Genomic DNA, 26,417 nt, shown 5'->3' on the forward strand with positions numbered 1-26,417 from the left:
ACACAGCCCTGCAGGAAGGACTCAGACTAAGCTTTAGTACTTGTCCAGGTTTCCCCTTATTTTTCCGTTTTGAAATGCATTTACAGTGTGTGTCTCTCACTGTCCGTGCCATGCCGCGCGTCTCTGCTGGCTAAAAGGCGTTTATGGAGATTGGGTGGGGCCGGGGCCGGGCCGGGCCAGGCTGGTCTGGGCTGGCTCGGACCTAGTCTATTTTGGGACTGTGGGGTGCTTGCCTCCAGACAGCAAAACAGCCTTGAATTTTGATACAGGAGCCCGACACGGAACGAAAGAGATGAAAAAATATTCGGAGAGGCTGGAACTAAGAGATGAGAAAAGAAAAAGAAACATGGATCGTGGAGAAATAAGGTGGTAGTGCAGTGGCTAAGGAGCTTGCAGTAGCCACAGAAGTTCTGGGTTCCATTCCCCTTGTGCCCTTGTGCTCCCGAGTTGCTCCAGAGAGACTGGCCCCCTGCACTTGGTATCTGTCCCTATAAGTCCCTTTGAATAAAAGCATCAGCTACATAAATACATAAACATAAATATGGACATCTGAAGTGAGAGAATATGGGCAATGTGGTGCCATAAAAAGGGACGCTCGGCAGGGTACTGCTTTTACTGCTCCAACTGCACTTGTGTAAAATGTCGAGGTTTGACCTTGTTGGTTGTGCGTACATGTTCAACAGTGTCCTGCTCAACTACACAATTTCCTTAAATCTGTCTGTTTAAAAAATTGTAATGGTATTGGCAGAGACTATCCAAGAAAATAAACGTGTGTAGCAGCTCCAGTCATAACTGAAGGCAGAGTTTGTTATTTTGTTCAATGCATTGGCAGGCAATATTGAGACCTTCAGCACTTATTATGGAGAGCTTATTTGAGTATGTCTGGTCAGAGCGAGCCAGTCCATGAAAAAACTGAAAATACTATTGTAACCGGAGCCTGACATATTAGCTCCATACATAAATGACTTGGCACGAGACCGGGGTGCCGGAGTTTAGTCCATTTGCTCTGGCTTGTCCATTTCATCTCCCTCAAAAAGCTTAATGATCTCACTTTGCCAGGGTTCCCAGAGAAGGGCGATATCTAAAATTGTTTAAATTTAGGAAGGCTTGGCAGACTAGCATCAACTTAAAAGAATTTTCCTGAATTGATATAAAGTGTGCATGGTATTGTCATAACTATTCTGAAAAGGTATGGCGGTGCACATCCTGTCTTTTCGGAAGAAAAGCAACTCATCCATCTCTTTTCCCATTTAGAAAGACAGAAAGACAAAGGTGACTGACAAAAAGACTGCCTGCTGTCCCATTTGAAAAGGTGCACATGTCTGGCCCCAGGAAACACCTAATATATTACAAGACCAAAATACTAACAACTGTATATGTGGGGCACTTTCATTTTCTACCAAACCTCTGCAAAAGAACCAGCTGGACCTGAGTGCTCCCCAACATATGAACCCAGCTCCACTTTGCCCAAAGGCCCCAAGAGAATTCCTTTATCACAAACACATGTTACCTGCAAATCACTGTTGCTCTTGCAACCTGAATAATGACTATAAGTGGGTGATTATTGATATGTGCTCTCTCTCTCTCCAGTAATCACATTAAAGCTTCACATGTTTTCAGAGAGATAGGGAATCAAAAGAGGGCTTAGAGCGTTAAAGCCACAAGTATGTAAAGGGCTTATCCCGCCCAGGCCGAGAGAGCTGGCTATGGGAGGCTGGGAGAGTGAGACTTCTGTGTTTTCATCTGGAGAGTCCAACAGCTTCCACGAGGCTTTTTAAAAGCGATACTTAGGCCACCGCAACAATCTATAGTGTAACCCCAGACAAAACACCCACGTCAAACAACCAAATAGAGACCTTAGATTCAATAAAGATAGAGGATTAATAGGTTATTGCAATCCCAGGAAAGAGCAAACTATAGGCCTACTGGTAAACATATAAAAGATGAAGCATGAAGCTGAGGGTCAGGCCTTGCCATTAGCCTACCTTATGAACTGCTGGACAAGAGATGTAAACAGTTGGACAAGAGGAATAAAAGTGCAATATGTAATTGATGTTGTTAAAAGTTAAAAAAATGATGTCTAGACATCCACTGATGGCACTGATTTGAAGACAGAGCTCTAGACTGTGACCAAAAACGGTCGCAAATGCTTGGTGGACTTGGTTTGATATGGGTTCTGCATAATCAATTGTGATAAAAACTAGATGTACCGCAGAGCGGTAGAAAATATGACCGCTGCCCAGTCCAGCACATTTTTTCCACAAAAAGAAATCACGCTGAAAGGCCTATATAATTCTAACTGTCTCACTAAATTGCATTATCCACACTCAATTCTCAATATCTACTAGACAACAAGTACCAAAACATGATTAGTTCATAGATTTCACATGTAAAATTCATTTTATATAACCCCACCTCCATCTTGCCTGTTCATAATTCTGAGAAATTCTTGATTGTTTGTGTTATGTGTGTGGGTGTGTGTGAGTGTGTGTGTGTGTGTGTGTGCATGCTTGTGTGTGTGCCTGCGTATGTGCCTGTGCATGCAAGCGTACATATGTCGACTGTGTGAGTATGTGTCATACGTATGATTACTGTGAATGTATGTGTGTGCATGTGTATCTGTTTATGCACATGTGTGCACATGGAATGGGTTAACATGACCCCTGGAGGCAAACATACAGAAAAAATTGGTCATTCTAGGCCCTACGGTTCTCAAGATATTCACAGAAAACTGTGTCTGCCCTACCCTCTTTTCGGGGGGTCCAGTCCAGCGGGGGGGCTACAGATCAAAACAAAAAACGATGGTTCCATGCTACCCATGTGGGGTTACATGCCCACCAAGTTTCGTGTACCCCGGTCTTTCAGTGTCCCAGGAATCCTTGTTGGTGTACGGTCACTAAATGTACACATAAATAATTTTATTGTAAGGCCCCCCATGAACGAAAGTTCACAAAACTTGGCATGCATTCGGAAGGTGTCATAATGATCCTACACTTTCAATTTCGTGCAGTTTTGACCATTTCAGCCAGAGATATTGTGATGAAAACAACACATTTTTTGCTTTTTAATTTTTAACTAGGTGGCGCTATACATGAAATAAGTGGCAATGGGATGGGTTGACATGCCCCTTTAAGACCAACATACAAAAAAAAGGTGGACCTCCTAGGCCCTACGGTTCTCGAGATATTCACAGAAAACTGTCTCCGGCAACCTACAGGCCAGTTGGTGTATAGTAACATAAATTAATTTATTGTGTGGCCCCCCTATGAACGGAATTCCATGAAACTTGGTGTGCATTCAGAGGGTGTCATAATGATCCTACACTTCCAATTTCGTGCAGTTTTGACTATGTTAGGTCACAGATACAGTACCTGCGATTACAACACCTCATTTTTACTTTTTTGTGTTTAACTAGGTGGCGCTATACATGAAATGAGTGGTTATTGAATGGGTTGACATGGCCCCTTGAGATCAACATACAAAAAAAAATGGTCCTCCTAAACCCTACGGTTCTCGAGATATTCACAGAAAACTGTGTCTGCCCTACCCTCCTTTTCGGGGTCCAGTCCAGCGGGGGGGCTACAGATCAAAACGAAAAACGATGGTTCCATGCTATCCATGTGGGGTTACATGCCTACCAAGTTTCGTGTACCCTGGTCTTTCAGTGTCCTGGGAATACTAGACGGAAATTTGGACATGCGAAAAAATAAATAAATAAATAAATTAAAAAATCTGACTAAACCTATATGACCGCCACTTCGCTGCGCGGCGGTCATAAATATAACGTTAATGCTTCCCATTATTATTGGGTATGTTCATTGGCCTGATTTTGGCCCAGATTTCAGTCGGACCCAACTAGCTTTAGAATCGAGCTGAATTCCCATCCGATTTGTTGTGCAGTTTAAGCAGGCTCATGTCTGATAAGCAGACAATAACAATTAACATCCGATGTGATTGGATTTCTGTCATGTCCAAAAAAATGTTTTCATCTGTCTTGCAGCATGAGCATTTCAAAGTAGCGTGTGAGCACAGCAATGGCAAGTCTATTCTGAGTTACCATGTTGTCAAATCTGCCCAGCTTTAGATATAAGTGGTAATTAGATATTCTTCATCAAAAATACAAAGAAGTATTTTTATTTTTAGCATTATTTGTCTATGAAAAAATTAATCTCTGTTTGTATGTGCTTCATATCTTATGAACTGTTCATCTGACCCATTTTGCACTTGATGGATGTATTGCTGAGGACCCAATTGAGAGTAGTGTTGAGTGTGAAGTTGTTTTGATGTGAAACAATAAATTACTACAGATGCAGATGGCGATACAATGTGTTTGTAAAAGTAATAAAAAATAAAAAGTCCAAAAGAGTCATTCAAAATGCAATATTTATCTCTTGTCCACAACAACATGATGACTGACTACAGAGGCAGTGTGCCAGCAGCCACAAAAACATTTAGGAGATCTTGACGTCACAATATGGCGATACAATGTGTTTGTAAAAGTAAAAAACAATGGACAAAAAGTAAAAAAAAAAAATATTCTGTGTAAGCATGAGCGGTCAGAGCATGAAACTGTATGGTATACACTTAGCATTCTAAATAAGATTTGTAAATCATCATATGTCATATTAGTCTTTGATTGGCCAGACTGGAATGATATAATCCTGATCTCTTCATTCTGCATAGTTTGGCTCAGTATTTTGTTTCACCATCTGGGCATGGCTAGGTCAGATGTGTGGTGCAGTTGTATGAGAAGTGATGCCAAACAATCCTTCTGCAAGCTGGTCCATTGGAGGGGGGGCTTTTTAAAAATCCTAACCATTATATAAGTAGAAGTACACCAACACAAGACCACAGCAAATGGTAAAATTAGGGAGAAAGCCACACCCACACAACCACTATGTCAAAATGGAATACCGCTCATAAGGTGACAATTGTCCATTGCCTGGAAAGCATGTACGATCATGTTGTCAAGTGACATATTCTGAATGAGCTCCAACAGAGGAAATCTGGGAATTTCACTCGTATCAGTCACAACACAGTTAAGATAGCATAGCTTCAATAACAGGATATGGTTGGTATTGGTAATTTTGAAAATACGCACAAACAGCACTTAAAATCAACCACAGCTTCTGTGAGTAAAAACGGTTCAAGAGGCTGGTTAAACCGCCCACTTCTTGGGGACTTTTCGAAGTATTTTTTTTTCCTGCCCTGTTTAACTATATTTTTCCTGTTATGAAGTTTGGTTTGCTAAAGCTGTCCTTGTAAATCTGTGGAATGTGCTTAGGTAAATGAATCAATGTTATAAACGAGAGACAGGGTGCTGTGTATAAAACACTTTCACATGCAAGTGTCGTCAGGAAGGCTGAGCAACCCCTGTGCGGCACTATTCAGATCAGTCGTTTAAGTTTTAACAAGTGAATTAAAAATTATTGTCACACAACCACACCCAGACTACGACTGAGAACAGACTGTTACCATCTGCCGGGGATGGCATGGGTAGCTGCTCAGACAGCACTATGCTAATCCTGCCGTGTTTTTCTTGCTACTGACTCTTGCTTGACTCCCACATTTTCTTCATTGTGAAAGTTCTCAGTCTAATTACTATGAATTACAGTGGAAAAACTCAATACAAAAGGAACATGTAAAATGTGGGTTTTATAACCAATTATTGAAGGTTCCAAAACACACACACACACACACACACACACACACACACACACACACACACACACACACACACACACACACACACACACACACACACACACACACAAAGGGGACAGCTTGAAAGTGATACGTAAGAAAGGAAAAGAAATTGAGGCATCATCAGACTGAGATGAAAACGTTCTGTTTTCCACACAGAGTTTGAGACGAGTGAGCGAGTGTCTCACAGTTCTATTCAGACACCCTGTGGGGGGCTCCCTTGCCCAACACGCTAAGGGCGTGGGCCAGTGATGGACTGGAACTTCTCAAACTTGCCCAGTGACAGCATAAAGCCCTGCTTCCGTTTGCATGGACGCTTCGCTTGTCTCGTCTGGAACAACAGGTCCTGACTGAAGCCACATCCTGAGCCACAAAGGCTCCAGCACCTGTCAACTGCCCACTCCTCTCACGCTTGGGCTAGGACACTTCCTTTCCATTTGGATACCGTATTTTACCTAACAAACGAAAAGGTGACCGCCAGGAAAATGCTCTGGACCACGGGCATCACCCTGTCAATCACGTCCACTAGACTGTGTCTTTATGACCTCTATGGTTTTTGCATCATCTGAAAAGGATTCTGTTTCAAGTCTAGGTCAGTAGACATAGACAACCAGTGCAGATACTGACCGACAAGTATTCCCCAAAAGAATATGTTAATAGCAAAGAATAAACCACATGCATAATACATTAATGTAAGCCAGGTTTAACCGTAATGATCTAGTGCTCAATAAACTCACTAAGACCAGGCCGCCTGAGCTGGGTTTGGCCCTCGTTGGGCCAATAAAGTAATTAAAAACTTCACTGAGGTGATTAAGACAGCTGAGTCACACAGGAGCTGCAAGCGTTTTGCTATCCTTTAGTTACAAGCTCCCCGCAACAGCACGACAACAGAAAGCCGACACCACCGGGCACCCCAGTGCCACCTCATCCCTGGGTGGTGAGCAGCCGTGTGGAGCCTACCATCCTACCACCCCTGCCCCCCCCCCATCCTCTAAGCGCCTCTTGAGTGGTTCCATATGCGAGCGCCCTAAGGAGTGACTCGTGGCCTGATGCACTCCAATCAGAGGTCAGGCCAAGAGGCTTCTGTTTGCAAGCGTGGACTGAGACACTTGTATGGTCATTTCATTACAGTCAACTTCCTGCCATGCTGTAAACCGCAACGGACAGGCGTCTTGACCAGAAAGGAAGTGAATCCATTTCCAGATTATGGCATGTTTTTACACCAATCATCCTGGGTGAGACTGAATCATTTTACTTAAGAGTTAAATTGGTTGTGAGAAAGAGACAGATCAGCCCTGTTGATGACCTTGACAATGAGCCACAGTGGAAGTGCGCTCATATCCATGCGCTGCAAAAAGCTAATTTGGAGAATTGGTAAACATGTTTCTTGCATTGAATGTGGGATGCAATAAACTCACACTCAAAGACAGACACATCAACATGTGTTTCATTTAAAAGACTGGGAAGTACAGAAATGCTATTTTAAAAACGGTGCCTCTTCGATACACAACCAAGTCAGAAAAACAGTTTCCCAACGCCTAAGAGCATATCTAAAAATACTAGAGCACAGCTGTTAGACATTTATTTTCAAGACCATAGCAACAATGTTTGGTTGTTTCCAATTTCTTTCACCGCAAATAGTAAAAATGTACTCAAAATATGTCAAATGTAAATAGCAAATGCACGCTTCAGCACTTTCAACAGGACATGAAAACTGTAAAGTGAAATCTGTATCAGAGGTCTACCTTTCATCGTTTTTGCTATGTGAGTATGGATGGCGATACGATTAGTTTTACCCAGAAAAGAACGACTAGTCTACTACATGAATTAGAGAGACACAGTAGGTACGTAAAGCGCACTGCACCCTAACGATAGGGTAGGGCATGAAATTGTCCCCACAAACTGCCACACTAAAAGATCTACTTATTTAACTGGTGTGCAAAGTGCAAAGTCTAACGACTAACTAAAGCTAATTTAATAACATTGGGAAATCTATTTGCTAACATTGGTAAATCTATTTGCTAATTTACCACCATGAGCACGACCCTAAGCACAAACATCGGTGGGTCACCTCAATGCTCCCACACTCCACACTATAGTTTTAGTTAATTTACCTGACATGTTGGTCACTACACTGCACCTATCTGTACATGTTGTTCATACATTGTTCATAAATTGTTCATACTGCATATCCATATCTATTCTGTTGCTAATACATTGCACATGTTTATATTTAATTTATATTACTGTAACCCATACCATTTTAACTGTATACTACGGTCTACATTGCACTATATTGTCTTATACACAGTATAGACAGGTGGTGCAGTGTAAACAGTATATGACGTTGCGTTTTTCTGCTTTTTTGCACTTCTGGTTAGACACAAACTGCATTTTGTTGTCTCTGTACTTGTACTCTGCACAAGGACAATAAAGTTGAATCTAATCTAATCTAAAAAACTATAAGAGACTGCACTTTGCACTTTTTTTTTTAATTATGGCCCTACATGTATATGTTATTCCGGTAGTCAGTGTCAACCTACATGGATTCAAATAATTAAGCAAACTGTAAACATGTAAATACAATTTTGTCAGAAAATACATGGAGAAAATAAAGAAGGTAATTTGAGTCATTCAGCCATGCTGTTCAGCTCTAAAAACCTTGGATTCGTTCTCAAGCTTCGAACACAGGAAATACAGTAACTCTAGCTTACTGTGAGTGATGATATGTGAATGACAGTCATTTTAGGTTCTATTATAAATATTTATTTTGTGATATGTGTAAACAAACCAGTTACATATTCATTCAAATCTACATTTAAGATATTCAGTTGTTTTCCACCATTTTTTACAGGATTATTGTGAAGAAACTCAAATGTATAGGCTTCTGTCCACTGTCTTCTGTCCAGGTAGCCATCTTCAGGTTACACTGCCTCAGTTCATTAAATTCCAATACTCTTTTTCTACCTCTCTGTTTCAAGTCTGCATCCCAAAATGCTCTGTTTGGAGTGATACGTCGAAGAGTAGATCACCACTACCCATTGGTCTCCAAAAGAAACAGGACACCCTACATGGGAATGCGCAAAACAGGTGGCTAGGGCACAAGTGGTAGGGTGAAGGGATAGTAGATTTGAAATTAATTGTTTGCCTTAGAAATAGCATCTTCTGTCTGTTTTATATACAGCTAGTCCCGCAGACAAGAAATGCTATTTTCTGACTGGCTGAACAGATGGCTATTAATTCTTTATGTTGGGACACATATTAAGTAGATATATATAAAAAAAGTTTAATCACCTTTCCATATCAATGCTCTTTGAACTATAACAACCACAGTAAGCAACCATTGAGTTAGGAAGCAGGCTTCGCAACAATGGAATCAACTGTAAACAAGCTAACTGTCGGTAACCAAAGAAAGTTGTATAATAAACTGAACAAGTAGGCTTCTTTTAAAACTGAGCCACACCTTTCCTCTGTGTGCTGTAAATGCATGGCTATTGTCTACATACGGGACTTGTGACCGGGGAATAAGCGGGATGACGGGCCTTCGAGGTGTCCTGATATACAGAATTAATGGACTTGGCTTCATGGAGTTCTTTGCCTCCGTCTAATCCATTCATTTTGAATGTTATCGGGACACCTTGGCGGCCGTTATCCCTTACTTATAAACAAAGCATCACTTCCCCAAACGCCCAAACAAAGCATCTGCTTGCCCCGATGCTGAGGACAAAGTACAAACAGTGCAGCTTCCCTATCTAGTGGTGGAAAAGAGGACTCTGCAGTCATTCACTGGGTAGCTTCAGGTTTCACTGGTAAGGGAGAGAGTGTGGGGTATTGGAAAACCCATCGCTGCTAGGCGTAGGGTCTTAGTATGACTGTTTAGTGACCGCCGGGAGGAGGGCTTCAGAAAAGATCACATGAAACCACAAGCCCACAGAACTGGCCAGAGAAGCGTGGCTTCTTTCAGCAGAGTAGAGCCATCTCTCCGTCCTAACCTCCCCGACGTCACATTCACCCCCCCCCCCCCCCCCCCACCACCCACCATCAGCAGCTCCTGCACTGCTCCTCCAGCTAGAGCCCCCCATTACCGCCATTAGCCAATGTCTTTAGAGGTTTACTATTATATTGTTCCTTTTCATCAGTAGACGGGCTGGGCAGCGCCTCTCTGCGGTGCGGCTTGTCATCATCCGCGCATGGAAACACATGTGGCGACAGGGTGGGCAGGCAGAGAAGAGGTCTGCAAGGCAGCACAGCAGAGGCAAAGGACCCCAACCAGTACCCCTTCTGCTCCGCAACAAAGGGCCATCACGAGGCAAGACATTCAGAGTTGGACGTCACAACTACTAATAATGCTGACCTTCATAAGATAAACAAGACAGCAATGGACACAAATCCCTAACTAAAACCTATGGTAGTACAATGTGAGAAAAATATTTAAATAGCTTTTTTGTGTGCTTGAGGATAAGTTAATTGAGTCTAAATGTGCTCATTTGCATAGGGCTGTAAATTTACGTAATTTTATTAACCCCAGAAAGCACCATAATAAGGCTGATTAACTTGCACCTCATCTCAGCGAAGCCAAGGAAAATCCTACCGAAAGAAAGAGTAATTACTTTCATATGGTTCCTGATGGAGGGAAGAACCAGAGGCAGTTTTTTTTATTTTATTTATAATAATCCCAGGTCATGGTGCAACGTTCTCACTTAAAAATAAGAGGAAATTGAGGGGAAAAATATGAACTCATTTGGAATGGTGTTCTCATCACATTAAATTACAGGATTGTTCATCTGAGCTGTTATGTATGCAGAAACAGCATTTTGGATCTCCCCACATTGACCCGGCAAGCAAAGCTGGCTAAACTGAAACTTTTATTTTAAGGATTACTTACTGACGCAAAACACATGCACACACACAGACACAGACACACACAGATACACACAGATACACACACACACACACACACAGAGGTGTCCAGCTAGGCTCACCTTTGCCAGCAGGGCAGGGCTGGAGAGTGTCTGGTGAGCTCATTCCTCAACTCAGACAGCCTCTCATTACCGACGTGACCGAGCATCACCACCACGTCAGCTCCAGCAGCCCCCCCCACCCCCTCTCTGTCTCTCTCTGGTCGGGCCTCAGCGAAGTGGCGTAAAGGTGTCGCATTCTGGGATGCAGTCGGTGAGCTCGCGTTTTACTCACAGCACACGGACGTCTCATTCAGTCAAAGTGAATAGGATTGTGCAGAATGTGATGAAATATATTTCTTGATATAGCAAGTACCACTGGTGTAAGAATGTACGAGAGAACTCTCTGAACTGCATACACAGAAGCAAATGGCATCCTATGACAACAATATAGATGAAATGTATTTCATTCTATTTTATCTCACTTTTTTTGATCTAGCAATGGTGTAATGAATGAACACAGTTCTACATTTAACAAGTATTAGGGCAAAGCGAGTTAATTTAATCTGGATTATTTACCCATGAATTAATTATTTCCTAAAATGTTAACAAAACTAGACAGGGCAAGGCACAAAGCCAATCCTCCCGTGCAAAAGGCCCTGAAACAGCTTATCTGAAACAGGTTAGAACCTACATCATTCCTCCACTCATACATACACTCACCATATCCAAAATCTGAAAACACTGATTGACTCATCTTCATTAATGAGTCATGATTGCGCATGATAAACAGGAAATTAAAAATACTACAAGTAGCCCACACATTCATTTTATTGACCTGCATAGGTCATTGCATCCACACTGCTATATTTTCTCATTTTTCCACAAGTGCATATTCAGGAATATTTCTGACACTGTTTTCATAGTCTAAATTAAAATAACTCCCAAGAAGACCTCTAATAAAAAAACAATTTTTGTCACTGATTAAACAATATTCAGTTAACTTTGGAGTTGGATCCTTCCGACCACATCCCTCATTTAGTCTCCGCTTCAGACGCTATGGATAAATATTACCAGACTCAATTCATTAGGACCTGTATATATTTCTGCTCCTTTGAAATCCTAACTAGTAGTAATCATGCAAGTTCTTGGCTTAATCTCCTCACTCGAGTTGCCACGAGAGAAAAAAACATCCCCTAAAATCATGTCCAAGTCACTTATTTTGACAGCAGTTTTTATCCTTAGGTAGCAGAAATAAGCATGTGGTATCCAGCTAAGTCCTGTGACAAGCACACCATTATATTACGTACTTAATGCAGTTTGGTAGGAGGCTGGCACGGTGGTTCCTGCCATCCCTGTGCCCTATATGAGCTGTCTCTTGGAGCTGGTTCCCTTAATCATTACCACACCAGCAGGCACCACGGGATGATGTGAGCAATTATTAATATCACTTAAAAAACATTGTGATGGCCGTTACAACATCCTGTCTTCAAGATGTCGAAGTGGATTTAATTTGATGCAAAATCATTCATCTGATTCTGATTAAATTTCAATCATGCTTTTCCCCTCTCAGAAACTTTTTTTTTTTTGTAATATAGTTGTGTCTACTGAAGACCATATGATGGTGACTGACGTCTGCTAAATCTAAAACATGCTAAAGACGGCTGTAAAATGGCTTGCAGCTTCCGTTATTCCACAGAGTTAATGAGCTGACATTGCAGCTTCAGACCATTCATTTCTCAACAGTGATGAATTCTATTACCTTTGTTGGCTTTGTGTGGCTCCATATTATTGCTTCAATTTATGTCAAGATATCTGCCATGCTATACTCATTTTACGTCTACATCCTACCATGGTTTATTTGACCAGGTTGAGTTCCGAAATGAAACAAATCATTAGAGCTCATGTAAGATGGGGCAGGTGGTGAAATCTAAAACATTTTCATGAAGTAAAAAATAGCTACTGCACACTGTGATTTTCCGAACGGGGAATCGGTATCAGGCATCTAATTCATTTTTGCAGTCACTGGTCCTCAATCTAACTATGAAAAGCTACAGTATGCAATGGCCCACACTCATTACCAGTGCCTGCATGCAGCACCACTTTTACCTGTACTAGATGCAGTTCCACTGGTACCAGTGCAGATGTATGCAGTATCACTGTTCCACGATTGAAGAAATGTAATATTTCTCAGTTCTCAGACAGCCTTTGAGCCTCCAACTATTGTAAACGCACTTCCCCAAGCAACCCCTTCTGCTTTATATAAAACAAAGAAGATAGACTTTAAATGATTAATTTTATTTTATTGAAAATCATAAAGATTCAGTGCGCTGAACATTTTTTTTTTGTCTGCCAGGACTTTGAATCAGTCCAAGAGGTGCGGCTACCCTCCATCTCGGTCGGAGGACCACCGTCTTTGAAACATTAAGGACTGGCACGGTGCCTGACAGCCACTAAAAAATGCCTAAATTATGCCAATCCCAATAAAGCTCCACATTCTCTCTCAAATATTATTCACGTTTGAGTAATATTTACAGTGGGCCCGGCTGTGATGGATTGCCAAAACACACTCGCCAAATACAAGCGGAGGGATAACCTTGTATTGTACATGTAAATTATCTACAATCCAGTTGACTCCAATCAAGTGTGTCTTTTGCAACGAACAAGGAGTCTACAGTAGACACCAAACGCCACCTCGACAGAATTTGTCCTTGAAATGGTTTCATTCCTTATTGGCATGATTTCAATATGGAGCCCTCTGCACATAGCATATGTGTATATTCGTCAGTCAACACATGAACTTTGTTTTAGAGAAACTGCTGAACTGAGATGCATCATAGGGCAATTACGATCTAACAACTGTAACTATTCCAGAGGTGGCCTATACTTGAAAGAAAAGCATTCTCTGGCTCTCAATAAAATCATGCTGGGCCAACCGTGAACTGCTAGTCACATTTCCTCTTCACTCAGAAAGCTCCACAGTTCACCAAGTGACCATGATTACAGACAGACATATTTCCAACAAAAAGACAGACTTCATTGTTACTTTTGACCAACATGATCACTTGCATTACCAATATATTGAACCTGAGGTGCTAGAGCCATGATGGGGATCCATAGACAGCATAGCCACGGCACGGTGTAGATTTTCACTGATTTCCTAATGGAAGGTGTGTGTGTGTGTGTGTGTGTGTGTGTGTGTGTGTGTGTGTGTGTGTGTGTGTGTATATGTGTGTGTGTGTGTGTGTGTCATCATTATTTGAAGTATTACATATATAGGCCTATTTAGTTTATAGTCGTGCTGTTAAGATATTGACCTCATAATGAATGGAATTCCTCTGACCAGTGTTGCAGGAACTGTACAGTACAGTACATGTTTTCCACATTGGGAATACATGCAAGCATGTTCTCCTCAGGGGTCAAGCAGGCAAACTCAAACCAGCCCAGGACTCCCAAATCACATCTCCTACTGTACCTGGTCGTTATGGCTGCCTCCTATTTACAAGGCACTATCCACTTTCATTAAGAGTGAACGTTTCTGGCATGGCGCTCTCAGAAGGCCTGCCAGAAACGCAGCTTCTGAAAAACGACGCGAGACCTGCCAAAACCTCGAAGTGCTCCCAGACCCGGCAGTGAGGAGGAAGGGAGACCTGAATTACACCGAAGTGTGGTCCCCCTGAACACTACCACATGTTAACGCAGGGCCTCTGAATCACATTAGCCTGAGCCACTGCAGCAGGAACATGGCACGTGGAGAGAGAGGAGCCATGCTCGACTCTCCCACACTTCCCCAAACCAAACACAAATACTTGGAGCAGAGGAGGCTGATCAAATATTGATACCACAACACTGTTGGCTCATAACATGGCTGGTGACCGTGTTTGTTAGAAGACTTAGGAGCAAAATGTGTCTCTTGTGTTGATTAGAATCATGTGCGTACGCACTGCACTGTATTTGATACGCACGACGCGGTGTTATCGTATTTTGAAAGAGAGGGAGTGTTTCCCTTTTAATAGGTCGAGCTTCTATGGTTTAGGTTACGCTTTAACATCGATTCCTTTACTCTCAGAGAATACGGTGCGATAATAAACACTCACAGCAAACAGACTAAAGAGGCGTGCAAGCCCATGGCAACAGCTAGGACACCCAAACGTCTGAAACTCACGCAGAAAAACAAGAATGTGCTTTCATAATAAACACCTTGGAGAAACTCAAGTGTCAACAGCTCCTATCCAGCCCTCGCGCTAGACACCACCTGACCACAGTCCAGTCATCTGCCCCAATCATTCATACCATTGCCAATAAACACGTCTACATATTTGTAAGCCAAGTCTGTAATTTTTAAAAGTGAGATACGGAGGCAAGGGGGACTACTAAATCTGTTTAAATATCTCACCCACTAACGGTTTTCAGTCTCCATACTCATAAAGGGTAAAGAGAAGCAGGAAGAAGCAGAAATAGATAGAGAGCCAGACAGCCATCATAGTCTCACTCCCTCACTCAGGCCATTATTACTTAATGCCTGACAACATACTAGACAATGTTATTCTCAACTGTAAAGTCTCATGACCTTGTTTAACTAGTAAAGATACATTTGTGCTTTTATTATATATATTTTTTTTGTATATACTGTAAGCAGCCCAGTCACTCCTCTATTGCATAAGTATGTTGAACATTTTCATCAGGGGAGTAGGACCTCTTCATAGACACAACATTTGAGTAGGCAATACAAAAATAGAGTAGTGAGCAAACACCAGGGGTGTCTAAATATCAGTAGACCTCGTAGATGGGTGGACCTGACTGAAAAAAGAAAAACATCAAAACTAAATTATGCCTTCCACTGACAGACCTGAGCAAATAATAGAGTTCAGGTTGAGACTAGTTTGAAAGTAATATATGTTGTTCTTTGTTGTAATTTGTTTGCCTTCCTTCTTTAATGATGGACGTTGGGAGAGACAGGCAGAACACTGAGGCTCAAATCAAATAATGACTGGTCCCTGTGTTTAACTGTTGACAAATGGCGCACCCTTACACTACTATGTCAAACAAGCACAAAAAAGAAAAAAAAGTCTTGGTAAAGGCCAGAGCCATGATTGTACTAATTTAAAAACAGCACAAACACGATAATGTGCTCTTAAATATTTTTCAGTTTGATGTGCTTTGCATCATTTCTTTTCATCGTTGTGGAGCCCCTGACCACAACTAAGGCCACCGGACTATTGAGAAAGGCAAGCAATTAGACATCAAAAACAAAACACTGTTCGGCCCAACCATGTGAGCTCTTTCCGAGAACTTAAAGAAATGGAAAATGCAGTCGCACATCTTGCAGAAGTGATAGCAGCAGTATAGCTCACACGATCCTGGCTTCATAAGAGAGCGGCCTCGTACCAGGTCTTTATGGATTGGACCCAACAACAAAACGAATAAAGTAATTGCTTCCTCTCCGACTCTCCGCCATGCATGGGGATTTGCCGTAACGGCTCTGATGTGAGAATGAGAGCGGTGCCGAGAACAACAGCAGCCTTTCAAATTTCATTTGATTTTACCGTCCTGATTTAATATCCCTGTCTGAGCGAATGCCAGCATATTCATGAGTCTCTGAGCGAGAGAGAGCGAGTCTCCACACAGATTTAATCACACTGAAAGACAGATCGTCCCAGTGCTGGAACCAGGACCAAACTGTGAAATGAAGTGCTGCTACATGATGTGCTGTGGTCTGATGTGCTGTCAATGCAGACACAGACACACACACACAGACACAGACACACGCAATAAAAGTACTTTGCCTAAAAGTATAATGTTGCCAAAAAGGCAATGGCAATTCCTCAAGTTGACTTTTCAACACTACGAAGGATAAACATGAAACTGAAAATACTTGATGTAAACAAAACATAGATAGGGCTCTGTGTACATGAAGCATTCAGATGGGGAGCAGTAAGAGCTACACTGTAATTTGGTGTGGGAGGTGGTTCCATGCGCCATGCTTTCAATCCATGCTCCATGCTCAAGCTGAAGAAAAAAGGCCATCTTTTCAACTCAAAATATGCATTTCATCCTATATAAATGTTTAAAAAGATGCAACCAACTGAACATGTGTCAGTTGGTCAAGGTTGTTAAATGTGAAATACCAGCCAAAGATAAGATTTTAAAACAGGATGTTCTAAGACAGGCATTCATTTGTCCTGTCGCCCATGTTGAGAAGATACTGTGCACTGACAGTACCAGGAAGTGGATATTGACGGGAACAAGTTTGTAACATATTCAAACATGATGCTGTAACAGAATGCACATTTCATTTCAGCATCATCTTTGTCTCTATGTTCTGCGTTCAACTATTTCTAAGTCGATCTGAATCCCTTTCATTGATTAAGGATGGATTACTGATGAAGACAAATGCAAAAAAAAACAAACAAAAAAACACTCAGTCTAGCATCATAACTAGTTCAACTGACAGCACGATTCCATCGCATGAGGAGCCCTAATGTTGTCCATGTCATGGAGAAGACACAGGGTCTCCAGACACTTAAGCCATATTAAGATAATTGGAGTAGATCCAGACAACATTCCAAATCAAGGCTCTCACTACCCTCTTAATAATAATTCAATAATAAAATCAATCTAGGGCTGTATATGGCATAGTATGGAGAGGCCTAGCTCACTTCAAATAGTATTCAAGAGAGATTTGTGGGTAATGGTTTCTAAAGGAGACAACAGGGAAAAAAGACCAGAGGAACATTTGGGGCAGTTATGTCTACGTGCCACATGTTGGCGGCTAATCTACAATATGAGAAAAACATTTTTTTAATACTATAATTTTAGACTTCATTTCTCAAAGCAATATTGAATTCCAAGCGACTGGGACAAGATTGAACTCCATGGCTTTCGCAAGTCATTTGAGTATGCCGATGGCCTGACATGAAAGCTTTTTCAAAAATCCACAAACGGAGTCAGACAAAGTCTGCATTGTGTCCTCTATTGTTCATGGCAAATGGCTGCTCCCAGTTCGTCAATGACTTACAAACTGCATTTTACTGTGCATAATGCTGCATTGTTCTGGAACGCATTCAGGTAGGGGAGACCCTCAAGGCCTCGGAGACTATGGTGTTGTTATCCATAAGCACTCTGTGTGTGTGTGTGTGTGTGTGTGTGGGGGGGGGGGGACACAGTCTCAAATGTCCTGGATACAGTTAAAGGTGTCATCATGAGGTTACCAACCACATTTGAAATCTCAAGAGTTGGGAGAGCGGGGGAAGGGGGGTAGAGAGAGAGAAAAGAAGAAAACAAAAAACGATCATCCATCTGACGATGATGAGTCATGACCCTCTCCAGATCCCTGTGAGTGCTGGAGCAGCGGCAGCAGCAGCAGCGACAGGGCTAATGTGCTGAACTGGCCAGAGCCGTGATGACTGTCTTAAATGACAGGCTGCTCGCCGTTAATTGCCATTCTCATGATGGGCATGTGCCGCAGGCGAAAGCCACTGGTGCTGGGCAGGGAGCGCCAAGCATGATCAAGCACTTATGGCTGCAGCGGAGACGTCAAGAGAGCACCAGCCGAGATCAGACCATACGTCACATAGCTCTCTCTCTCTCTCTCTCTCTCTCTCTCTCTCTCTCTCTCTCTCTCTCTCTCTCTCTCTCTCTCTCTCTCTGGCACACAAAATCCCAAGCGATGACACTGACGCACAAAAGGTCTTTTAAGAACAATTGTTGTTCACTGCAAGTAGTGGTCTGTGGACCCAAGAGGATGACGCTTGTCTAATAGTGGTGTGGACACAAGAGGATGAAGCTTGTCTACTACACGGCAGGGGAAAATTTCACGGCCTTACAATTCACTGCATGAGACTGTACTCTTTAATATCCTATATGGGCCTAACCAGGACAGTTTTCTTAATTACAGCAAAAAAGACAAGAATAATATCAATTTGAAATGGTCAGCCACCGACGCTACAACATATTTTCTGTGTAAACACAGTCATTGTAGTCTTGTCCAATAATCCTATTTTGCAATATGCAATTTCAAATTTCAAGGGTCTATTTTTAATGTGTGTTTGACTTGTAAGAATGCCATTTGGTATTAAACATTTCCCTTGCTATGAAAAGTTTGGTATTATTTTTCCACCAAGCTGCAACTCCAAAAAAAGCTGAGAACGTGGTCGTCTCAGCACCACAAGAAAGGAATGGAGGTATTCTGAGAGAGAGGACAGATACTGTACAACTCTTCTGTACCAGCTTTAAGAGAAAGAATATTTCTTTCATTTTCATCATTCAACTCCAACAACATCCTTTTGATACTTTCGCACAGTAGCATATTTCCATTACTCAACCCTTGATATGTTCTCACAGTAGTTTAATTATATTCCCGAAAAGTCATGAATATATACAGTTTGGACAAAGCGGCAGAGGGATGTTGTGGCAACAAATGAAACAAATTATACAATACAGAAATATAGCAAGACATTAAAATGAACAACATGATACACATGTAATTCGGCTGTCAAAATACAAATAGAACACGCTTAATTATACTTGGACATGTGTCTTTATTTAATCCAAAGGCTACAACCGTACATCAACAATAATACCCTCTGTAGTTGTTAATTTTCCTGATACATACTCCTTTATGGACCCACATGGGGGAATCGTGTCTCAGGGCAACATTAATGTACACTCCGGCAGAAGCCAGGAATAATGTTTTAACTTCTAATGCCCCGCCGAAGTCCTGTGTGGTCCGTGCAGAGATCGGGCCAAACTAAAGGCAGGGCTCCGCTCGGGCGCGCACACGCACGCACACACGCGCACACACACACACACACACACACACACACACACACACACACACACACACACACACACACACACACAGACGCTCCGGCTTTCAGAGGCTGGCCAATGGAAAGGGCCGGGTCGAGCCGTGGCGTCTCACGTGGGGACCACCAGCGCTAACCTGACGGAGAGCAGACGCCGACGCCACCACCGCCGTCTGCGTCACAGCTGTGCCCGATACCGGCGTCTGCTGGGGCGACAGACAGCCGCGAGCAAGCGGGTGAGCGGGCACGGAGCGTCAAAATTTACTCCTCAACGGCCTCCAGGAAGGGCCGGATAAACAATCAAGTCCAGAATGTGCCGGAACAAGGAGGTGCTATTAGGCCATAGCACCTACGGTTTACGTAAACTGCCATTATGGTGAGATGTTATCACCACCCCTTGGAAAGGCTTTGGTCGTGGTACACAGATGAAGGTTTCACTGAGCCGACTAAGCGTGAGGTCTGTCTCCAGTCACTATCGAAGGGAAGAACAACAAGAAGTGGATGTGAAAGGAAATCTGGAGGGAGAGATGCCAGTACCCCCAAGCATCTTTCAGCACATTGTAAATCTATCACAGTAAAATGGGCTTGTCCATTAAAATTTCGCTGCACTCCAAAATTTAACTATATTTACTATAGAATAAAACCTTCAAATTGCTCAGAGGCAAAATGGTAAAAGTTCCATATATTGGAGGAAAAAAATATTCAACTCATGAAATTTATATTAACAAAGTTTCAGAATGTCAGCAGTCCTTTAAATATGGTACAAACTGCATAGGGTGACCCACAGAAGAACTATCCAGCTCTCTAAAATCGATACTCTCCATGTACAGTATTGCATTCCCGCGCTGACGGTTTTTCACTTTGTTCTGAGGCCTAAGATGACAACCGACTTTATTGAGGGGGAGTTCATAGAACATTGCATTGTGGGTAGAATTTCCTGTTTTTGTAAAGCCACATCCTTGCCTGCCACTGGCTTTTCCATGATTTCTATATCGATCTACATTTGTTTTTTACAAAAGAAGGAAGCTTTTTCCATTCGCACACCATCCCTTTTATGGAAATTATGCAAAAACATTGCCTTAGAAATCCTTGAATGAAGAGTAAAGATTTATCGTGTGTGCTTTTAGGTTATATAATTTATGGAGTTCATCTCTTCGTTGTGTACATTAAGTTATGGGAAGACTATGCCATTTCCATGCATTAATTATTCAATATAATAGAAAAAAAAAAATCAATATCTGTTTATTTTCATTTATGTTTCCTGCCCTCTGTACTGACACCTACAGTAAAATCAGTTCACATGGTAAACACATATCTGCAATGCAACAGATGATCTCACCATCTCCCATCCATCACCCAACTCCAAACACTATGCTGAAGCCTAATTGCTTTGACGTAGGGGCTCCACGTGCGCTACCTGCTAACACAAACACCTGACGTGCGGCCACCAGACCAGACCAGCCTGGTTGAAGCCCCGCCAAAACCCCCAGGACTGCTGAGGCGGATGAAGCAGACAGATGAATCATCGGCCCTAATTCTCCGTGTGGAGGCACTTGCTCACTCAGACGCCTGGGCCAGGCGAGACAAGGTGAGGTGCGGCCAAGTGTGGGGTGGTGCGGCAGAGTACTACTGCTGAGGGCTGAGGGCTACAGGGAGCGAGGGAGCGAGCAGGCGGGTGAGAGGCAGACGGATATGATTTAAGAGCTCCGCACATGACACCGCCAGACTGACACGTCTGTGAGAAGAGCTCAGAGCTTGACACAGGGTCAGACAGGCAGCCAGAGCAAGTCAGAGACAGACACAATCATCCAGGAAAAGAGAGAAAAATGGATAAGAAAAGACAGATAGAGAGGCATCAGATAGATAGAGAGGCATCAGATAGATAGATAGATAGATAGATAGAGAGGCATCAGATAGATAGAGAGATAGAGAGATAGAGAGATAGATAGATAGATGGAGAGAAAAAAATAAAATGGGGAGCAGACCCTGGACTGATGTAGTGGTCCCCAGTTGTAATTTAGTGTTAATCGTCACAGTTGTTAAGAATTTGACACTGCTACAGTGCCAACCGCCTCTCCACTGATATGATAACAAAGACGGGAGGCCAAAGAGCGCATGAGAGGCAGGGAGAGAGAGGGGTAGAGTAGAGGGAGAGAGAGAGAAGGACAGAGAGAGGGAGGCAGGGAGGGTAAGAGAAGGAGAGAGAGAAAGAGACAGAGGGAGGGAGGGAGAGAGGGAGGCAGGGAGGGAAAGAGAGAGAGGAGAGAGGGAGAGAGAGAAATGAGGGAGAGAGAGAGGAGAGAGGGAGGGAGGGAGAGTGAAAAACAGTCTCTGCTTTCCATCCGCTCAGCCTGCCAATGAGAGGGAGCTTTGGTGAACATTTGAGCACTCCTTCTCTCTGACTCACAGCGCTGAAGTTGCATCCCTCTGGATGTCAAGGAGAACTGCTGTACCAGTGTCAAGAGAGAAGGAGAGAAAGAGAGAGAGGGAGGGAGAGAGGGAGGGAGAAAGAGAGAGAGAGGGAGGAAAAAAGGGAAGACGATAGGCTGTCCCACTTAACTTTTGTGCTCTGATGTCACAAACACATGACCCAGCCTCTCCAGTAACGGCACTTGAGAGGGAAAAAAAGCGCATTTTAAAGCTTACACGTTTTTGGATGGTGAGAATGTTTCATTCCCCTCACAAACAACCACAGAACCACAAGTGCGGTGCAAGATTTTTCCCCAGGACGACAGGAGGGAGCCACTGGGGCCTAAATGGTTAATGAGCGTGGGTCAGCCCCAGTCACACAGCCCCAGCAACCCAGTAAGTAGCCTACTCTTTAACCACACTCACTCTCGTACATGCAGCAAATTTTGCTCCATCCAATTTTTGTGCCGGCTTTTTTTTTTTTTTTTTGGATATTTATTTATTACAAACTTGTGTAAGACATACTTAGCATCTGAGCTTACTGTACGTGTCATTTGTGAAATTTAGTGCAGAGGGTAGCAGCTCCCTTCTTTCTTTTTTGGTCGGGGGAAGTAACCATAATCCCTGATATGGTCTGTGTCCTCAGTTTAGGACTTCAAAGGTCATAACGACCTCAAAGGGAGAAATATCCTAGGAGGATAACCAAGCGTGGCTATGGCATCCAACAGCCTATTCAGTTCGGTGACTCCATGTCAGCAGAACTTCTTCTGGGGTAAGTGCTCTGTTCGAGTAAAAAAAAAAAAACTATTTTCTTTTTGGTGTGCTGCGTGGTTCAGGCTCAGGTCACTCAGGAGCAAGCTCCGCTGAGGCACCGGCTCCGAGGTCAAAAGCCAGTTACACACGTCTGATCATATCTACGGCCGAGCAGAAAACAAAAAGCCACTTCTGAGAGGTTAATAGTTGCTGTGTTTACGTTTGCAAACATGTTAAGAAGCTGACATGTTTGTATAAGTTAAAACTACATTTGTGGAATGAACAGGAGAGCAGCAGCGAAAAAAAGGCTTCGAACGTATAAACATGCACTCTGTTTCAATTTACAGACGCACATTAAAACAAGATGTGGGAGGGAGAAAAACCGGTCTAAAGAGGTGCAGGAATAGTTTTATATTATGTGTGGGATCTGGTGTGTTCAAACAGGCCGTTGATTTGTTGGGCCAACTTAACAGAGTTATATGTCTGAATGTACACATATTAGCCCATGTGAGAGACATTTTCTTATACACATGTGTGTGCCTGTAAGTCTCTCTTCTGGAAATCATTGAGAGTCTTTATTTTTCCTGAGCAGCCTAGTTTTGATTTCTGCCTTTACAAACAAGACCAGGAAGCAGGCATCGGAAATAAAATTCTTGCTTGAATGGGGCTTTTTATCAAATAAGATGGGTGGTGGCATGTTTGAGGCAGGTTTTTGTAGACATCATTTTAGTAAAAAGAAAAAGATAGAATTTTGGAGAAATCCTCAGACTATTTTAGCGAGACAAGAGATAGAAAACAGTCAGCTGGAGTGATAAAAATGTGAAAATGTGTCAAATGCAGACACCTTAACAACAAACATGCCAAAAAGTATGCATAACCGGAATGCTTTAATATGAAATATCAAACAAACTCAAAATACCAAAAAGTACATGAGGGAACCGAATCTATTTTGAAAAGCCAGAGTAGATTTATTTCAAACAAATTATGTTATGCTGTAAAGTCAAAGCCTCCTTTATAGTCATCCTAAAATATTGATATTGACATACATAGAGTAGAGCATACAAGTGTATTTCATATTAAACTCACAAGGTCAGCCTGCTAAATAATTTGGACACCTGTGAAGTCTCTGCTCATTAATGAATGAAGATTGTACTTACAGCATTTTCGCTATGACATCCCTCATGTTATGCCCCTAATGGCGTGCCAGGGATTATGTGGACTTAGAAAACTCTTGCCAGTAAATTCAGAATGAACTGATCAGTGCGGCGTACATGGTTTTGTCATCACTGTCCGCTTACATCAAGCCATGAGTGAAGGTGTCACCACACCATGGGGAGAACCGCTGAGCCATGAAACTCAAAGCTACCGCACTGCGTTTGACCAGAATAGATTCCAGATATACCCCCAACCAAAAATATATCTGAAAATATGTGTCAAAAGCAAGGGCTTGCACCACAGGAAAGAATGTAAAATTAATGTACTGGAGACTGAGCAAATACAATGTTCTGGAATATGCACTGAATTTATTGACATTGAAGCAGACCTGAGAATAGCTCTTTTATGACATGTAACAAGTTGAACACTGAAGGGAAAACCTCTACATTAACAGCCTAACCTTTACTAATGTCATAATGCCAAAATATACTTGTCATAGAATTATCTCCACAAGGCCCATAGATAGGACAGCGAATGCGCAGACAAGTCATTCCTGGACTTGAAAAGACAAAACAAATCCTCCTCAACCAACAGGAACATTCAGTGCTTTTTCTGGCTGTGTTCAACAACGATGTGAATTGATCTTGCAGTTCATTAGAACTACTGGTCTGTGCTTGTTTTTTACAAAGTGGACGAAAGGACTATCTCTCTGTTAGCCTGAAACAAGAACTACTGGCTAATGCTGCAAGACATACTTAGGTCAGCAGTAGCGGAAAAAGAGGGAGAGAATTTCAACTTCTCAACGGTACAGCACAGGTAGTGCGTGTCACAAAAAAACCATAACAATGTTTAAACAAAACACCACAGAGATTTTTTTCGACCATTGCTAATCAATTACAAGCGTGTGCCTGGTATCGAGATCCATGTGCTTCTCATTTGGTGACCGTGGTGGTGGTCTTGCAGGGCTGAACAGCGCGGGTTAATTCAACTAATTGGTTATCACAACTCGACTAGGCCAAAGGAAAACAACATTAACGGTGGGAAAGCGACCTCGATGGCAGGCTTTCACAGCGCGAGTGAGGGACTGCTGTAGACTATTAGAGGTCTGGACTTACAGCAAGGAGCTGGAGGTTAATGAAACATAATGTCTCAAACAAAAACGAGAACACACGTGTCCAGGGGGAGCTGGAGCTGTGAATGGATTTCAGTTTCCTACGGCAACAGGTGACCAGAGCGTTCTCTTTTGGACATTCTAGAAGCCCGCATCTAGGCTGCAACAGTTAATATGCTGACTAGAGAGTGTGTGTGTGTGTGTGTGTGTGTGTGTGTGTGTGTGATTATTAGAAATAATGAAGGCAAAGAAAGTTATACCTGTTAGATATCTCTCACCAGAACCCATCAAGTGTGGTTTACAGGGGTGTGGGATTGGGAGAGCATGTACGTCCCTCGTGGGTTTGTGTGGGTTTTTTTGTGTACAAGTTGGGTGTGTGTGTGTGTGTGTGTGTGTGTGTGTGTGTGTGTGTGTGTGTGTGTGTGTGTGTGGTGTAAGAGAGTGAGAGAGAGAGAAAGAAAGAAAGGAATTGTAAGAGAGGAAGAGAGACAGTGCATGTGCAAGTGTGTGACTAAAAGAACTTACAATGCTTTAGATCAACAAACGTTAATTTGGAATGGTGTGGACAAATACTTAATCACATTCAGTTGACTTTGGCTTTCACATCAAGAAAGGCAGCTGCATGGATACATTTCTATAACTTTGCATATTGGCAGCAGTGGGGCTTAGAATAATATTCTTCATGTGTGGCGCCCAGGACCTACGTCTCAGCATCTTGCTGTTCATGCAGACCACATCGACTCACAGGGAATTCTGCTCCGACAATAGTGATAATAAGGCCTATACACATTGTGTTCTGCTTAGCAACCTGTAATCCATTACAAACAATTAAGTCATGTCATATATCAAACCTCGTGATAATTGGATGGGGGGGGGGGGCTTGAAGGGCATAGCTACACCACACAGTTTAACACCTACAGAAAAAAAGAGACTTAAATACACTGAAAAGAGAATGAGCCAGAAAAAAAAAAAAAAAAAAAAAAAAAAAAAAAAAAAAAAAAAAAAAAACTCATAGCAAGAATAGCAGAGAAACCCGATATGGACAACACTGTCGAGCACGCTCATTTTTCAGCGTTTCATACGAGTAGAAAAGATTTCAAAAGTTAACCAGCTCTCCAAACAGCGCCCCTAAGAAAATATCAACACCCTACTATGGGTCATTTGAGGCATGCCATGAATTTTGCCAAACAATGCTGGATTACTATCCACAAGTCAAAGCAGAGGTATTTTTTTCCAGATGGATATACATGATGGATAGAAATGTCTATGTTCTAAACTACCTGTGTTAGTTTAACAATGAATTTAACTACATGCTCAAAAACTGTGTTACATTTATCAATTCATCAAGAAAGGAATGACAAGTACAAGCAAATGTAAAAATAACAATTAACAATAATTTGTCAACTTTACATTTCTGTAATTATTGATGTTTGCTAAATAGTATACTTGACATTGTAGCAACAATATCCAGATATATGACAACAATACTTATAAAAGCAGTAGCCTAAAATCATTTGATAACTACCCTGAAAAATCTACTGAATTTAACATTTGAGAGATTGAGAGAGAGACTAAAATGTT

General features: G+C 42.2%; 2 protein-coding genes across 3 annotated transcripts in view; one reads left to right on the forward strand and one right to left on the reverse strand.

Annotated features, from left to right (window-relative positions):
* supt3h (SPT3 homolog, SAGA and STAGA complex component) overlaps positions 1-26,417 on the reverse strand; it is an 89,315-nt gene that overhangs the window by 46,321 nt on the left and 16,577 nt on the right. The gene's annotated exons all lie outside the window — the stretch shown is intronic.
* runx2a (RUNX family transcription factor 2a) overlaps positions 22,132-26,417 on the forward strand; it is a 47,597-nt gene continuing 43,311 nt past the window's right edge. Inside the window, exons 1-2 of the mRNA XM_048227450.1 lie at positions 22,132-22,213; positions 22,464-22,589. Coding sequence (XP_048083407.1) covers positions 22,532-22,589 — 58 coding nt within the window. The 5' untranslated portion in view covers positions 22,132-22,213; positions 22,464-22,531. The remainder of the gene's footprint in view (positions 22,214-22,463; positions 22,590-26,417) is intronic.

This window comes from Alosa alosa, chromosome 19 (genome assembly GCF_017589495.1).
Source record: "Alosa alosa isolate M-15738 ecotype Scorff River chromosome 19, AALO_Geno_1.1, whole genome shotgun sequence".
NCBI classification, from domain to species: domain Eukaryota; kingdom Metazoa; phylum Chordata; class Actinopteri; order Clupeiformes; family Clupeidae; genus Alosa; species Alosa alosa.